The sequence below is a fragment of the Drosophila arizonae genome, chromosome 3 (genome assembly GCF_054131065.1).
Source record: "Drosophila arizonae isolate 15081-1271.41 chromosome 3, UAZ_ARI_1.0, whole genome shotgun sequence".
Lineage (NCBI taxonomy): Eukaryota > Metazoa > Arthropoda > Insecta > Diptera > Drosophilidae > Drosophila > Drosophila arizonae.
This window is the reverse complement of record NC_142923.1, coordinates 23,789,526-23,807,052: the sequence shown is the minus strand read 5'-3', so window position 1 is coordinate 23,807,052 and position 17,527 is coordinate 23,789,526. Positions and strand designations below refer to the sequence as shown.

Sequence of the window (17,527 nt, the reverse complement as noted above, 5' to 3'; positions counted from 1 at the left end):
AACCGAAAATTTAATTAAAGATATACCGCTGCGATCAGCAGAACTCGAAACTGCGACGAGGAGACCTTCTAATCTAGAGAATGATAAAGCCCGATACCCGATACCCGGCGACAACGGCAGTTGGTCAAGCGCGGGGGCATCAGCCGTAGCGGATCAGAGAGACAATTAGGCAAACAGTGAGTGCAAATTATTGACGAACGACATTGAAAAATTACTTCAATTCGTAATAATATTATTGTTATACACTGACAAAGGGTATTATGAATTTGTTACATTGGTTTGTAACGCAACCAGAAACCAAGAAAGTTAAAGCCAAATTCTCTTAATAAAAAATGTTTATTTAAAAAAATATATATTTAAGAGAAGTATAATATAAATATAAAAAAATCTTTATTGTTTAATCAGCAACATTTGTTTAAATAAAGAAATTTAAGGCAGATATCTAATGCCAAATCAAATAATATGCGAATATATACTATAGCAGCATTACGATAATCCATTAAGTTATATGCTTTAAAGTTAGGTATATTATATATAAATAGTGTTATTTAATTATAAAAACAAAAATATAATAACAATAATTATAAAAACAAATATAAATGTGAATATGGTACAAAAAGATATAAATAATTATTACAAAATAAATAAATTTTTTTTTAAATAGAAAAAAATAAGTGTTCCATATAAATAAATAATATTATATTTTAAAATAAATATATGTATATATCGAATTTTAATATATGTGTGCATATATAAGAACAATATACATGCTTATAATATAAAAAAAAAATCATTAAATAGTAGCAAAATATATTTTGCAATATTGAATCAAAAATACATTATTTTAATTTAATTTTAAAAATATATTAATATTTTTAATAGTCTGTTATGCTTAGAAATATTTTTTAAATAAATAAAATTGAATATAAATCAAATATTTATAGATAACAAGTTTATAAATCCTAGGTAAAACATTTTTTAAATAATTAAAAGTTAATATAAATGAAATATTTCAAGATAGTTAACAAATACAAAATTACAAAATTTTAATAAAAGTTTGACAAGCAACAAATTAGTTGTCATTGCTTTAGTAATTATTTTTAGTATAAATCAATAATTATAGTATGAAAAGAAAATAAATATTAATGAATATAAAACAAAACCCAACATACTCAATTTTGTTAGAGTATTTACTTAACGACTTGACATGCCGTAGGTTCCGTCAATAATGTTTAGCTAGAGCTTCGTTTGTTCAGTTTGTTGAGACTAAGCGCTGTGAGCGGTTGAAAATTTCAGTTAACGAACGCGCGGCAATGTGACGGCTTAATTATAAAGCTAATATAGTTATAGACAAACGTTGAGAACTACGTACAAATTGTTGCGACAATGGGTAATGTGCAAACGCGTCAACTCGACTCGCGGAATGCGACAAATAGACGCAGCAGTAAGTGGGATAGGAATTTGCAAAACAAAATAAAATATCTTATGGATACAATTTGAAAGCACACTGTCTCTCGCCCTATTTATCTTTTTGTATCAATTAGGCATCCTTTGGAACTTCCGTTATCCCAATGGCAGCAGGCGACGCGACGATGTTGCCATGATCATCCACAATTCCAGGTTAAGCGTTAGCGAATGGCTCAATCTGCTCGAGCTGCAGCAATATGAAGGTCAGTTTAGTCAGCACTTTTTTGTTGTTCTGCGGCAAAAGTGCATTAACTCACGTGTCACATCCGCTCAAGCAGAAAACCTGAATATGTATGCCACTGTAAATGATGTTGGCGATCTAACCGATAGAGATTTAAAGCGTTTGGGCGTACGCAGCATTACCCATCGCCAGAAAATGCTCAACAGCTTGTTGGGCGTGCGGGCCAAGCGCAGACAGTCCATGAATTTGGAAGGTAAGTGGCGAAAATTATTTAATTGAATACCAATCTATAGCTGGTTTATCTACGAACAGCCATGAGAACTGCTCCGTGTGCGGTGCCGCGTCGTAAGAGCTCCTGTCCCATGGTTTATCTAGATCCCGATAATGTGGCCGACAGCAATGACAGCGGCGGACCAGCTGTGGTTACCACCAAAAGTGGCAAGGTCTTAAAGCAATTGACATTCGATGAGACAACAACAATGTGAGTATGCCAAAGAAATTGCACAAAAACTTTTGCAAAACTGTAGAGTTATTTCCAGCTCTCTTCTCAGCCTAAGACATTTTCTCTTCATTAATTGAAAAGTAATTTTTTTCATTAAAAAAAAATACTACTAACGACTTGAGCTCATTCGCCTCAGTGACTTTTAGGCAAGCTTGACTGTTAAATTATTTGTATCAATTCTTTAATTCTCTTAAATGCATTGATATGGTCATGTCTTAGCACAAATTGAATCGAATAGTTCATAGTTATATAGGAAAAAGAAACAAGCAAATAATTTGCATTGTATATAAATATGCTGAAAATTCTCATAATTTAAGATAAAAGATTATCAATAGTTGAATAGAATAGTATAATAGAATTTACGAATTGAATAATTCCTCTTATCTTAATTTCACCTACTACCTTTTAGCGATAACTAAACAAAAATAAGTCCTATTAATAATCTCCATAAACTTTATAGTTTATATAATGGATATATATACATAATATATATTACATTATTTAATTTTTTAATTTAATAGATTTTTCATTTAAATTGTCTACAATTTTATATTTAAATAAAACGAATCCTCAAACAAGTTCCACTATTCGATAACAGCCACATGCAATTTCTAGCTCTCACAATTCCCTGCCTGCCTGCCTGCCCGCATATTACCGTTAATAACAACCACTTCCTTAGCCCCTCACACACATAAATATATTTCAATAACAAAAACTCTGCGCATGCCCCAAAGAATTTCCCATTACAAAAAAAAAAAGACACAATAAACCTTATGCCGTTAGGCAGGCGGCATAAAAATCTTAAAACAAAACACAAACAACTCGGGCCAAGCGAACAACCCTCACAAGGACATTCGACTTGTGCCAGGGTGGGCCAAAAACGCAGAGCGAATTTAGATGGCAAAGAGTGCAGACGAGGTTGACGCGATAAGAAAGCCACAGATAAGAATAAACTAAAAGTTTTACAGTTTCAGTAAACAAAAAATGTATACTAAAAAGCGCTAAAAAAAAAAAACAATTTAGTTTAAATATCAACATTCTATTTCTATGCAAAGTCTGATAGATAGATAGTAAAACAAACAGAAAATAATTTAAGGTGTGTCCTGCTTATATATTCCGTAACGAAAATCTAGCAAAATGGGCGTAGCAGGTGAGTGATAACAATTTGTAAAACGCATTTAAAATTCAATTGAATCAATAATATTCATTTACAAATCAAAATTGAATCCCTGAATTCCACGTAAACAATAATTACAACTTTTACTACAATTGCATTAGCGTAAATTTTTTTTTTATTTTTTGCACTTGAACTTCAGACAAAAGTTCGCATATACCAAGAAACAATCCTGTGGGAGCGAATTTCCCTTTTCAACACTAGCCCGGCTGTGTGTGTGAGGGCAATGTACACAAAGCTCTCACACGCACGCCATAAATTACCCATAATAAGGGAAATTTGTAAAAGTGCAATAATTCACACTCTCACGCTCTCCTTCTACTCTCTCTTTCTTTTTCGCTCCCTTTGCAGCTATGAGGAATTGAAGCCGCGCTCCAAGTGCAACAGTCCGCATTGGGGCGACAACGCCGACGACATGGAAAGCGGCAATAACAGTAACGTGTCCACGCCCCTGGCCGCCTCGCCCAATCCCAATGAGCAACAGGAGGCCATTGCGCTGAAAAAGGCACTCGAATGGGAACTGAGTTTGGATGCCAGAGAGCTGCGTTCGCATGCCTGGTACCACGGCGCCCTGCCACGTCAGCGGGCCGAGGAGATTGTCCAGCGAGAGGGAGATTTTTTGGTGCGAGATTGCGCCTCTCAGCCGGATAACTATGTGCTCACCTGCCGAAGCAAAGCAGCTGTCTTGCATTTTGTGCTCAACAAGGTGAGTGAAGGAGTGAAGAGAATGGATGAAGTGGGAAGACTCTAATTTATTTCTATATTATAGTGCTAATACAAATTTGCATTTAATGTAAAAATATATTTGAAAGTAAAATACTTTTTAATTAGATCAGCTAAATAATTTCATTCCAAATACAAATACATATATAGGAAATAATTATTATATTTGATTCACACCAACCTTATTTAATTCCAGCTGGTGCTGCAACCGGAGACTGTTTACGAGCGCGTGCAGTATCAATTTGAGGAGGATGCCTTCGATACGGTGCCGGATTTGATCACCTTCTACGTGGGCTCCGGCAAACCAATATCAGCTGCCTCTGGCGCCCTGATACAATATCCATGCAATCGCACATATCCACTGTCCTTCTATGGCCACAAGATTGTGGGCAATCAGCTGCACTCACAAATGCTGGCCGGATTGCGTGGCTTGAGTCCATTGAACTCGCCCATGGGCAACAATAATGCAGGCGGCTCCGCAATCTTTCGCTTTGGCCAACTGACGGGCGATGTTGCAGCAACCCAACAGCAACAGCCACAGCAACAGCAGTCGGCTGGAACGCCCGCCAGTCCGCATTGTTCACCGCCTCGAGTGCGTCGGGATGTGCCGCCGCCTAGGCTGCCCTGCAAGAAGCAGCAACGCTCACAGAGCTTAACACCTGCCCAGGCGATGGTGGTGTGCAACATTAACAAGCAACAGGAGCAGCAGCAACAGCTTGGTGCAACAGATGCCACCAATGGCCATGGCCTGGCCCGCTTTCAGACCATTGCACGCTGTAATCCCACCAGCGATATGCAGTTGCAGTCACAGCATTTGGAGCACAAGTTTAGCACACAATCGTTGCCCCGGCCGAGCACTTCGGCAGCGCAGGCGCTGCGCCAACAGGCAGCGGCACGGATTTGCAGTTTGGCGCGTAATTGCAGTCTTGATACGCCCGATCGGCCACCAAGTCCGCCGCCCAAGCCACGTAAGGAACCCATGGCCGCAGTACTGGCGTATCAGGCAAGCGGCTCGGATTCGGGCAATGGTTCAGGCGACTCAGCACCAGGCGATATTAGCGAATTGAGCATACAACGCGGCGGTGTAATAATTAAAAATCCGCGTTTTATGAGCAGCTCAATTTCTAACGGTACTCTGAAGAGCTTTACGGAATTCGACGCCATAGCAGCTGAAGAGCAGCTCTTCGCATTGCCTATTGAGGAGTTTAAGCTGGTAAGCACACACATTATATATTTGCAGCATAATATAAATAACTGCAGTGTAATATTTGTATTAATACTATACAGGTTTTCGCACGCGCACACATTTATTAATTAATTTTAAACCGCCATCAATTTTCACACGCGCCATTTTTAAAGTCGCAATAGAACTGCCATAGACAAAAAGGCGCAATCTATTGTGAACTAAGGTATTGCCACCTTACGCGTTTTTATTTAAATACACAGAATTAATAGCATATGTAAATTACATATCCTGCCAAACAGACCACATCATTTTAACAGCTTCGTAGCTGCTACGTTAGCGGTCTGTTAATTGTACCTTAATATGCAGCTATATTTGGTTTACTTTAATTATGCCATTTTACATATATATTCAATTTTTAATTTTCAGTCAATTTTCTCGTATAATAAACCTAAACAAAATGTTTTCATATACGATCGACATCAAATTCGAATTTTCAATTCAAATAATGGGCGATCAAATCAAGACATGTTTGCACGAGGTGGCAATATCTGCCCAACTCTTTAAATCATAGTGGCAACGCAATTAATACTTACGTGAAAACTTAAATTTTATTACGTTATTTAGCCTGTTAGTTCGGAAAACCATTGTATTATCTAAAAATTTAAGAGATTCATATATTCTTTCTCGCATTGCAGTGCAGCAAATTCGATTTCGAGAATTTTAGTACGTTGCTGTTGCCTTCAGTGGAAAATAAACCGCTAGATGGAGATGCGTTGAACACATTCAAGATGATGTTGCTAGAAACGGGTCCCAAGCTACTGGCCGAGCACATTACACGCATCGATGTAGGCCTATTTCTGGATGAGCCTGCTAATGATTCAGATTGCTATTTAAGCTGTTCCGGTCTGGAGCTGCTGACCCTGCCGCATGGCAAAGTGTTTCGCGAGGATATCATTGAGCGAACGCAGTGCATCAAACTAATGGTTGCCGTGACCATACTCACCTGTCAAACGGATCTGGATCGCGCCGAGCTACTCAGCAAGTGGATACAAGTTGCGGTGGAAACAAAAACCGCGCTGGGCAATCTGTTTGGATTCTGTGCCATTATGTTGGGGCTGTGCATGCAGCAGGTGAGTTGGATGAAACTTAATAAAGTATATGGTTTACATTTGAACAATTTCAATTTTAGATACAAAAACTGGACCAGGCATGGCACATTCTACGCCAAAAGTACACGGACAGCGCCTTCACGTTTGAGGCCAAGCTCCGACCCACTTTGAGCAGCATGAACGAAGCCTCCAATCCGCAAGCGCCAAACACAACTGTGCCCCACGTTCTGCTCTACGCGCTGCTCATCGATAGGCCAATTTTAGATATTATCGATCATAGCAATGTGGATGAGCGTCCGGCTCTCTATAATACCTGCATTGCCCCCTGGGAATCGAAGGCAGATGATTTCGGCATGACCATCAACTTTCAACATTTGGATGCATCACGTGGCTTTCTTAAGAACTTGGATCTATATCGAAAGAATGCTAAAATTATAATGGAAGAGGCAAGCACAAGATTAGATGAACTGCTGGCGGATGCTTTTCGGTAAGTATATTTTCACCTCGAATGTAATTCTTTGGCTAATGACATAATTTGTCTTAACTCAGCACTGAATTCCACGTCAAGTTCCTGTGGGGCAGTTCAGGTGCCACGGCCAAACCCGAAGATCGGCATGGAAAACTAGAGAAGGTGCTAACATTGATGGCCGATAAATTTTGTAGCGTCAGCGCTTAGTTGCATAAAAAAAAAAACCAAATGAGTAAACAACGATATTATATGGACTCTAGTTTGTAAGCTAAGATATTTCTTAACACAATCAAAAAACTAAATACTTATACAAGTCTTATACTAGTCTCTTAGTCCTTCTACTTCGCAGCTATCCCACAATTTTATCCAATTCTCTGTAATTTTGTGCTGTTTCTACCTCAGCCTATGCGTGTATAATTTTATATACAAACAAAAAATAGAAGCGCTTTTGTTACAGTTCAAATAATTTATAAAAAAAAAAAAAAAAAAACAAAAAAATATTTAAAATTTAGTTAAGCCAAGGAACTAATTAGTACTGTTAAAACATCTCTAAAAAAAACACATTTTCATGCTGGAATTAATCAAAATGTATTTACATCTAAGATAGTCATGCTGATTCTCTAAGAGAGTTGGCATTAACCGATTAATATTGAAGCACACTACCAAAGGCATTTATAGTTTAGTACTTAAAAGACACATGTAATCCAACTATTTAAAGTATTATATACACATACTATAGATCCGACAATATACAGTTAATCAAATGCATACATATAATAATAGAATACATGCAACAAGTGTAAACCGTATACTAAATATAATTATAATATAATTTTTTGCAATTTTATAAGTGATAGTGCGGTAAACTATAATAAAGAAAATAAAGGAAAACAAATAACGATAAGTGTTTTATATACATATATACAGACATACATATATATGTTAGAGAAAGAGAAATGCAATATGAATTATTTTTTTTGTGAAACTATATAAAACTTTAATATATATTAATTCGTTAAAGGAAGTCAGGTATTGTATAATTTAAGCAATTTGAAACTTTAATTAATAATTTAATTATTTGATTTTTTTATTGAAGTAATAGTTTTTAATCATAGGAAATATCGTTATTCACATAATATACTTCATATAATTACAGAAAAACAAGTAAAGAGAGTAAAATGTAGTAAAAAATAATTTAGAAACACCTAAAATGGATTAATTAGCTCAATACTAAATAATCATATATTAGTTGGGGTGCAATCTAAACAGATTCGATAGATAGGGATTATCGTTTAGATTTCTTTAAAACGCTCCAGATATGCTTATTTATAACTACTTGAACTAATGCCCGAATAACGATAATGGACACAGCTCACTCGCCTTGCGAAATGGCAAATAAATTGTGCACTTCCACTTGAGTCCCACACTAGCTTTATCAGCAGCCACTCCATAGCCGAGCAGACTTATCACAAAACGCGAGAATAATAATACACTTATTTATGTATCATGAAGTGAGCGATTAAAGTGCCAGAGAACCCATTGACATTGCCGAACCAACAGGGCAGCTAAGCGGTTGTTATTTTAAACAACTCATTTAAAACTAGCTCCTCAACGCGAAACTCTTGAACTCAGTGGAAAGCTTCAGAGGCATCCGAACGAAGCTTTTGACCCCATCAAAAGCTCTAGCGAGCACCTGTTAGACGAGTATGAGCGGCGGCAGTGGCGGCTTTCGCTGCAATCGCAAGCTAACGTTGGCCATGAGCGGCGGCTTCATAATTTTGCTGATCGCACTGACGGTCGGCCTCTATGTGGGGCTCAGCGGCAGCAATGACGTCACGGAGGTGAGCTAAAATATAGAAACAAGTAAGAGTGCTCGAGTCAAAACTGCTCGAGTAGGGGATGCTCTGAATACTATAAAGAGCTGATGTGGTAATCATTCAACAATTTGTTTGGAAGCATAAAGACGCGCTTTTTGGTTAAATAAATCCTCCTGCAGATGGACTATCTTCACCAGTCAGTCTAACCACAAATATCTAGTATTTGGAATAAGCTTCGAATTTGTGGCAAAGTCAATTTATCGATCATTATTGATAGAAACGAAATGGGATTAATTATCCGACAAAAATAATAAACTCGCACTAGAGATCTCGACGTTTATACGGACGGACGGACGGACAGACTGATATAGCTACATAAGTATGTCGAGTCTGCTTTCCCTGATCCAGAATATATATTGTTTATGGGATCTGCTACCACTGCCTCTACACAGTTTCCTATACACATTTTCATAAAGCAATTATACCCAATTTGCCCATTTACAATGGGAAACAAAATTTAAATTAACAGTGGTTAATTATTGTCAATCTTGATATGTTTTCAGAATGAGGAGACACCTGCTTTCAGCATTGATCACCAGGCAAATACTTTCCTCTTGAATGGCAAACCATTTCGTTATGTCGCCGGCTCGTTTCATTATTTCCGGGCTCTGCCTGAGGCTTGGCGCAATCGTCTGCGCACCATGCGTGCAGCTGGTCTCAATGCATTGGATACGTGAGTAGCTATTGATATATATGCATATATATATATATAGGATAGGTTGTGTAAATCGTAGGACGTGACTGTGGCCCACTTTGAGCAACCGCTAGGCAGACTTTAATTTATGAATCAACATTGTGAATGGGTCTTACAGCTCTGATAAGTTTGCCGCGTTTACAAGCTGATAAAACTGTGATACATTCAGAAATTTAATTACATAAAATATTCAAATAGCTGTGATTTAAAAACGAAAATTAACATAGAGCAAGCGTGAACATGTGGAGTTCTGATTTTATGCTAATATTGTGTGTATATATAACCGACCACCTGAAAGACTTAAGCAAAGTTGTTTGAGAGATTTGTTGTTATAATAAAATAGAAATATTGACTTGGATGTTTATAATGTGCCTTTTATAACTGTGAGCATTATATATTTATACAAAGAAAAACGAGGGGGCAGCTCTATAGTGGAAAGGCATATGACACTCTTAAAACTATAATATTAGTATAAGAGTAGAACAATATAACAAATATAGTATTTACGAATAAACTGTTATACATACTACATATTTGAGTCTAATAATAATTGCATATATCAAACTACTAATTATTAAAATGATTGATTGAAAATTAGAGCAAGCAGATAATACTTTTAAAATAATTTAATGAATCACTTATTTCTAATCTCTATATTTTGATCTTTCCGCCTCAACAGCTACGTTGAGTGGTCGCTTCATAATCCACACGATGGCGAATATAATTGGGAGGGCATAGCCGATTTGGTTAAATTTCTGGAAATAGCTCAAGAAGAGGATTTTTATATAGTGCTGCGTCCCGGTCCATATATCTGTGCTGAGCGCGATAACGTAAGTAAAGTAAATTTGATTAAATGAATTACATTGAATAATTTTGATCTTAACACACAACTCAGGGCGGTCTACCCCACTGGCTGTTTACGAAATATCCGGACATCAAAGTGCGCACAAATGATCCCAGATATATAGCCGAGGTCAGCAAATGGTATGCAGAGCTAATGCCACGCCTGAAGCATTTGCTTATCGGCAACGGTGGCAAGATCATAATGGTGCAAGTCGAGAACGAATATGCGGCATACTATGCCTGCGATCACGATTATCTGAATTGGTTGCGCGACGAGACCGATAAATATGTGGAAAATAAAGCGCTGCTGTTCACTGTGGACATTCCAAATGAACGGATGCACTGCGGCAAGATTGACAACGTATTTGCCACCACGGACTTTGGCATCGATCGCAGTGAGTAGAATAGATTTGAGATGTATGAGAGCACTTTGAAAAGTAGCCGATCTTAAAGTTAAGCTGAAGACAGTTAAATATAGAAATTAAAATTTAAAAAAGGCTCAGTTCCTATAATTAAATACCCAATACAATATTTTCGAAATTAAGGATTTTGCCACTTTTAACTGTCAGTATCCTTAAGACAAATTTGATAGAATTCATACTCTCTTACACTCTTATACTTTCCTTCACTCTACACTCTCTTATACTCCACTACTCTCTTATACTCTACTTCACTCTACACTCTCTTATAGTCTACTTCACTACACTCTCTTATAGTCTACTTCACTACACTCTCTTATAGTCCACTTCACTCTATACTCTCTTATACTCCACTACTCTCTACTCTACTCGACTTACTCCCTCTTACACTCTACCATTTTCTTATGCTCTATTCGAATTTACACTCTCTTATACGCTACTATTCCCTGCACTATATTCTCTCTTACACTCCACCAATCGCTTATACTCTACTCCATTTAACACTCTCTTATACTCTTCTGCGCTCTACACTCTCTAATACTCTACTACACTCTACTCCACTCGACTTACTCCCTCTTACACTCTACCATTTTCTTATGCTCTACTCGACTTTACACTCTCTTATACTCCACTACTCTCTTATACTCTACTTCACTCTACACTCTCTTATAGTCTACTTCACTACACTCTCTTATACTCAACTACTCTCTTATACTCTACTTCACTCTACACACTCTCTTATACTCCACTACTCTCTTATACTCTACTGCGCTCTACACTCTCTTATACTCTACTACACTCTACTCCACTCGACTTACTCCCTCTTACACTCCACCATTTTCTTATGCTCTACTCGACTTTACACTCTCTTATACTCTACTACTCTCTACACTTGTCTATACTCTCTCTTACACTCCACCAATCGCTTATACTCTACTCCATTTAACACTCTCTTATACTCTACTACGCTCTAAACTCTCTTACGCAGTCCATGAGATTGATCAAATCTGGAAATATCTGCGCAGCGTACAGCCTACTGGACCATTGGTCAACTCGGAGTTCTACCCAGGCTGGCTCACCCACTGGCAGGAGATGAATCAGCGACGCGATCCACAGGAAGTGGCCAGCGCTTTAAAGTACCTTTAAAAAATAAAAATAAATAAAAAACATATTATATTAGAGTTTCTATCGGAATAATTATATTAATAATCAACTTCTCCCTTTCAGGACCATACTCAGCTACAATGCCAGCGTCAATCTCTACATGTTCTTTGGCGGCACAAATTTCGGTTTTACAGCCGGCGCCAATTACGATCTGGATGGCAGCATTGGCTATACGGCGGACATCACCAGCTATGACTACGATGCGGTTATGGATGAGGCGGGTGGAGTTACCAAAAAGTATGAGCTAGTCAAGCAAGTGATAGGCGAGGTACTGGAGCTGCCCAGCATTGTGCTAAATCCCGCCAAGCGTTTGGCATATGGCAAAGTGGAGCTGACGCCCACAATGGAGCTGCTGTCGGCGGAGGGACGCGCTGCCCTGGCCAAGGGCGCGCCAGTCAAGTCCGCGAAGCCCAAATCCTTTGAGGAAATGGATCAGTATTCGGGCCTTCTGCTGTACGAGACACCGCTGCCCAGCTTGGATCTGGATCCAACGCTGCTGCAGGTGGAAGATTTACGTGATCGAGCGCACGTCTTTGTCGACCAACAGCTGGTGGGCACATTGTCCCGGGAGGCGCGCATCTATGCGCTGCCCCTGAGCAAGGGCTGGGGCAGCACGCTGCAGCTTCTCGTCGAGAATCAGGGGCGCATTAATTATGATCGCGCCAACGACACCAAAGGCATCTTTGGCAAGGTGACGCTCCAGCTGCACAATGGCGGCGCCTTACCGCTGGAGGACTGGACAACGACGGCCTATCCACTGGAGGCCATCACCATTGAGAACTGGCGCCAGAAGTTGCCAGAAAATGCGGCCCTCGACTCGTCGATAGCCAAGCAGCGACTGCTACGCTCCGGACCCATACTCTATACGGGCAGCTTTCAGGTGACCGAGGTGGGCGACACCTATCTGAACCCGGCTGGCTGGGGCAAGGGCGTGGCCTATGTGAATGGCTTCAATTTGGGACGCTATTGGCCTCTGGGCGGACCCCAGATAACGCTCTATGTGCCCAACGAGCTGCTCAAAGTCGGATCCAATTCCCTGGTGCTGATCGAGTATCAACGCTGCAATAAGACCACAAATGGGCCAGAGCTGCCGGCGGTGCAATTCGATGCAGTTGCTCAGCTGGATGGAGAGTCCAGCGAGGCACAGAAGTAGACAGAACATTTTTTTACTTTTGTTAATTTTTATTTTTATATTATTTTTATAATTTACAAGCGTTTTCTTTTTTTTGTTTATTAGAAGCAGTTATTGATTTTGCTGTCGCAACAACAACCTTGACAAGCATTTCTTTATTTAATATTTGCTAATCTTAGCTGTTAATTTTCTTATATAATAAACATTGCTTAATTAATTCAAAATTGTTTGCATTTTACTGACTGACATTTTATTATAAACTATTATAATTTTAGCTCATTTTCAATCGACTCTTTTGTTATTCAGGAATTTCTTTTTATTTTCCATGTTTGCTCAAATTAATTTAATTTTGTATTTTTTATTATTTTTTATTTTTTTATTTTTTTTTTTAATTTAGATTTTATTTTTATTTCAAGTTTTGCTTACACTTAGCTTTCGTTTTTTTTTTCTAAATTTTTTGTTCATTGGCAAATGGAGATTCTGATTTATTGTTAAATTTGTATTTTTTATTCATATTTATTTTGTATTTCTTAGTAAAAATATTTTATTTTGTGCATCGAGACAATATTTTCTGCCTTTTGTTAATAGCATTTTAAAATTATTTGTAGAGTATTAAGTACATTTAGCTTTCGAGATTCTCAAAAATATATTTGAAAAATTAGAAAAATAAGTCAGTTGTATTTAATGTAAATTCTTCGAAATACAATTAATATTTTCACTTGTAATATCAAAATATTATATTATAAATTTGTTTGTTTCTTATTGTTTCTTTAGGGCAGTATTGTAGTAGGGGAAATATAAGAGGTTAACAGACTCGAAATATTTTCAAACATAATAAAAATCTCAGGTATCAAACAAAATACAATTCTTAGTTTTAGTTAAGTGAATTCACAATGATGTATGCTAACAGATTCGAAGTATTTTAAACATAATAAAACTCTCAGTTGTCATGCAGAATACAATTCTTGGTTAAAATTAAGAGGACTTGCATAGTGTGTTACAACCCATGGGTTAAATAAATATATACTGTATACCTATATGTACGTATGTGACAACTTGTTAACAATATTATTTCATTGTGCAAAACTTGTTTCGACTAATTCGACAGCAGTCTTATTTAAAAACAAAAGAACGAACTTATAACGAACACAAGACAGGTGATTTTTCACAAATATTTGTATATATCTATTATGCAATACTAAATGTTAGTTGCAAATTAGGAAAAACTTGCAATGAATTATGTAAAAATATATATGTTATTCATTATTATATATTATATTACATACATCAGCATGCGGCGCGTACAATTTAAGCTCGTCCAAAATCTAATCGGCAAACTACTTGGCTTTTTTTTTTTATTTAATTTTTTTTTTTTAAGTGCCCCCACATAAAATTTGTTTGATTATATTTTCTGTTCTCTAGTGTTATAAAAAATATTGCAATATATATATATATTGTTTCTGTAGATTTTATAGGGATAGATTTTTGCTGTTTACATTTGAAATGAAATTTCGTGTTCAGTAAATACCCTTGCAGTAGAGTTTTGGTTGGGAATGTTGCATTATTATTCTTTAATTTGCTAACAGATACCCTATAAATTATTATACACTCTGCTAGGGTATATTCGCTTCGGATTGCCGAAGTTTTGCATGCTGGAAAATTGGATTTGCATTTTGAAATATATTTGATTACTTTTTCATTTCATTTCTATACATTTACTAAAAATATATCACAGCTGCATTTCGAGTTAATTTACTTGTTCTCTTCTTCATTTATATGTATATATATGTATATATAATATATTCTCGTTTATCGTTTTTTCTCTTTTTGTGTAAAAATGTATAGAAAATTGTGTTTTGCGCTTTCTTATTAGGTTTTCTTTAGGGTAAAAAAGAAGCTTACGTAAAACAGCAAAAAATTTGGCAACCTAGTTAATATTTAGTCAATGTCCATGAAGACGGAATGCGTTTGCGTTTAGTAGATATATATACATACATACATCGACATACATATATATATATAGTTAGGTATTTATAGTATAGGTAACTAACCGAAGCGTTGATTTAGATGATGCATAGTTGTAGTTATAGTTGTTGTAGTTCTTGTAGTTAAAGTTCAATTGCGGCTAATTGCTGTTGCTGTTTTCTGTTTGCTGTCTGTGATCGTCGCTTACCTGTCTAAATTGCTGTGGGGGCAGCGTGCGCCATTTGTCAGTGCCATTTCGATTTTTGTGTATAGATATCAGCGCGTAAATTTTGCGCGAAACAAATGCCCAGAATCTGTAAGGTATAGAAAACATTATAAGCAAATTCATTCACTAATAAAAATCTCTGTTAAATTAAAAAAATAAATAACAAACTAAACACCTGAAAGAACATAACACCAATAGCAACCGTGGAAATAATAATTAAATTATGCTCAATCCATTCTTCGCCAGCCTGAACGCAGCCTTTCTCATAAATAATCTTTGAAAGCTCCATGCCCGGCGGCGTACTCTGCAAATAATAAAATGGGCGAAAATTAAATAAATATGAATTAAATAATATTTTTTAAAATATGGTAAATAAATAATATAATAAAATGCATGAAGAGATGAACTTGACTAAAACGAATATGGGTTTACAAGCCTCTTGATGAGTGCCATAAACATACAAATAAAACATGATGCTCTACAAATAAACAATTTAAGATATAAATATATATACATATATCTCAATATATATGGGTAACTCTTGCTCAGCACCTGCATGATGAGCAGGCCAACTACTGTGGCAGCCACACCAATTAAATGCGACTCCAGCCAATCCTCTCCAGCGCGCAAGCAACCGCGCTCATGTATATTTCTATCCACTGGCTGCATGCGTGCATTTCAAATGAATTAAGTCTGCAAATCTGTAGTTAAACTATATTGTTTTTGCCTCTCAACTTACGTAGCCCTCCTTGCGCACATCGTAGCCGCATTGTTTGTTCTTGATCACCTCCTGCGGTCGCCGGCGACAGCAGGAGAAGGGCACACCACATGCCTCGCGGCTGCCAATCGCAATTGAGGAGCAATTGAAATAGTTATTGCTATCCCAGTCCTTTGGCCCGTCGATGCCGCAACATTGCAGCCAATCCTCCTGTATCCAATCAATCAGATTCTGTTGATCCGGATCCTCGCGATAATGCTTGATAAATGCTCGCAGGCCTTCAGTAGCTTGATCCTTGATCTAAAAATAAAAAGATATTTATTTATCACACGATGACACATTTCAATTGACATAAAAACCTGCCTACAAATTTGCATAAACGCATAAAGACCAACACCTCTCAAAATTATCTTGGATTTACTGTGGACTCTAAGCAACAGTTGCTCCTTACATCATAAAGAAAATTTTAAGGCGTTTTAAAAAATAGGTTTAAGCTTATAATCTGTCTGAGATAAAACAATAAAAATATTAGCTAACAATACCAATTCCTTAAAAGGATGATTTGAGCTCAACGTTTATATCATAAATATAAATAAAAAACCTATAAATAAAATACGCTTTGAATTAAATAAGCAAAAGCTCGATTTATAATCAGCTAAGCAACACATTAAGCGCATGCTTTGTTTACATTCAGTAGCCTCAATTCAGCTTTCCCCACTAATTAGTATGCAGCATACCACGCGCAAATGTTAACAACTTACCCAACCTTTGTCCTTGAGCACAAACGCGAGCCCGCAAAAACCAATCTCACTTAACAACAGAACGCTCAGAAATATGGCATACTGTAAATAAATAATGTATAATGCGTATACATATATAGTATATATTGGGCAGGCAGTATTTTGTATAACTTACGGCGCTCAGCAGACACGTATTTTCTCGCAGTGCACCCACACTGCCCATTAGACCCAACATAAAGGTAATGGTGCCCAGTATGATGAGAACAAAGGCGGGATCTAAGGCAATAAATGTTAGCTTGCTAATATTGCGAAACATATCCTTTTCGGTCCAGGCCCAAATGCCAACGGAGAGCACCACAAGTGCGGTCAGCCAGATGATAACATTGCTGGTAAAGAGCAAATATTTGAGGCAGCAACTGATTTCACTTGTTTCGCGACGATATTTGCGCACTGCGGGCATTTTTCCGAGAGTTGATGGTGGCGGCGGCGGCAACAGCAACAGCTCGTCTGGGTGATGTTCCCTAAATGCTACGGAATGATTATGCTTCTATTATACACTATTACTAATGACTGGGTATTTTTGTTATTTTTTGTTTAATTTTACTAGAACGAAAAGCTGTGTTTACCAGCCACAGATTTTCGACTTAGCAATTGTGCGACACGAACATCAAATAAGAAAATCTGTAGGCTAGTACGAGAGGTATGATAGTTGTTAGCCTTTTCGAGAGTCTGGTATTAACATCACAAGCTTTAAAGTTGCCACTGTTTGGCGATGAGCGTTGCCAGACTGTTGTTTGGTAATGTAAAAATTCATACGGGCTTCTAGATTTTACAGCATTGTCTGTACTGAATACTTACTCCACCAACTAACGGCACTACTCCTCACTTAACAGACGTATCTCATGTGAACAACTCAAATCGTTTACAAAGTTCACATA

The 17,527-nt window shown here is 37.2% G+C and overlaps 3 protein-coding genes across 6 annotated transcripts; 2 read left to right on the top strand and 1 right to left on the bottom strand.

Moving 5' to 3' along the window:
• Nucleotides 1-1,245: 1,245 nt before the first annotated feature.
• On the top strand, nucleotides 1,246-7,040 carry LOC108610622 (breast cancer anti-estrogen resistance protein 3 homolog). Its single transcript, XM_018002816.2, has 9 exons — nucleotides 1,246-1,444; nucleotides 1,545-1,670; nucleotides 1,746-1,901; nucleotides 1,961-2,129; nucleotides 3,676-4,030; nucleotides 4,244-5,260; nucleotides 5,929-6,363; nucleotides 6,423-6,829; nucleotides 6,892-7,040. Exons 1-9 carry the CDS (start codon nucleotides 1,387-1,389, stop codon nucleotides 7,016-7,018), a joined length of 2,850 nt encoding a protein of 949 aa, XP_017858305.1. The 5' UTR covers nucleotides 1,246-1,386; the 3' UTR covers nucleotides 7,019-7,040.
• Nucleotides 7,041-8,339: 1,299 nt separating this feature from the next.
• Nucleotides 8,340-13,164, top strand: Gal (beta galactosidase). Its single transcript, XM_018002821.2, has 6 exons — nucleotides 8,340-8,652; nucleotides 9,192-9,361; nucleotides 10,062-10,212; nucleotides 10,278-10,620; nucleotides 11,633-11,780; nucleotides 11,872-13,164. Exons 1-6 carry the CDS (start codon nucleotides 8,518-8,520, stop codon nucleotides 12,959-12,961), a joined length of 2,037 nt encoding a protein of 678 aa, XP_017858310.1. The 5' UTR covers nucleotides 8,340-8,517; the 3' UTR covers nucleotides 12,962-13,164.
• Tsp26A (Tetraspanin 26A) lies at nucleotides 12,970-17,394 on the bottom strand. Of its 4 annotated transcripts, XM_089465288.1 has the most exons (7): nucleotides 17,256-17,394; nucleotides 16,765-17,117; nucleotides 16,611-16,691; nucleotides 15,871-16,149; nucleotides 15,684-15,794; nucleotides 15,307-15,435; nucleotides 12,970-15,219 (listed from the first exon to the last, which is right to left on the bottom strand). In XM_089465288.1, exons 2-7 carry the CDS (start codon nucleotides 17,047-17,049, stop codon nucleotides 15,151-15,153), a joined length of 954 nt encoding a protein of 317 aa, XP_089321414.1. In that variant the 5' UTR covers nucleotides 17,050-17,117; nucleotides 17,256-17,394; the 3' UTR covers nucleotides 12,970-15,150. The 4 variants fall into 4 exon arrangements, with proteins under 4 accessions (XP_089321414.1, XP_017858320.1, XP_017858318.1 ...); XM_018002831.2 differs by having other exon boundaries at nucleotides 16,765-17,336; XM_018002829.2 differs by lacking the exon at nucleotides 15,307-15,435 and having other exon boundaries at nucleotides 16,765-17,336.
• Between the last annotated feature and the right edge of the window lie 133 nt (nucleotides 17,395-17,527).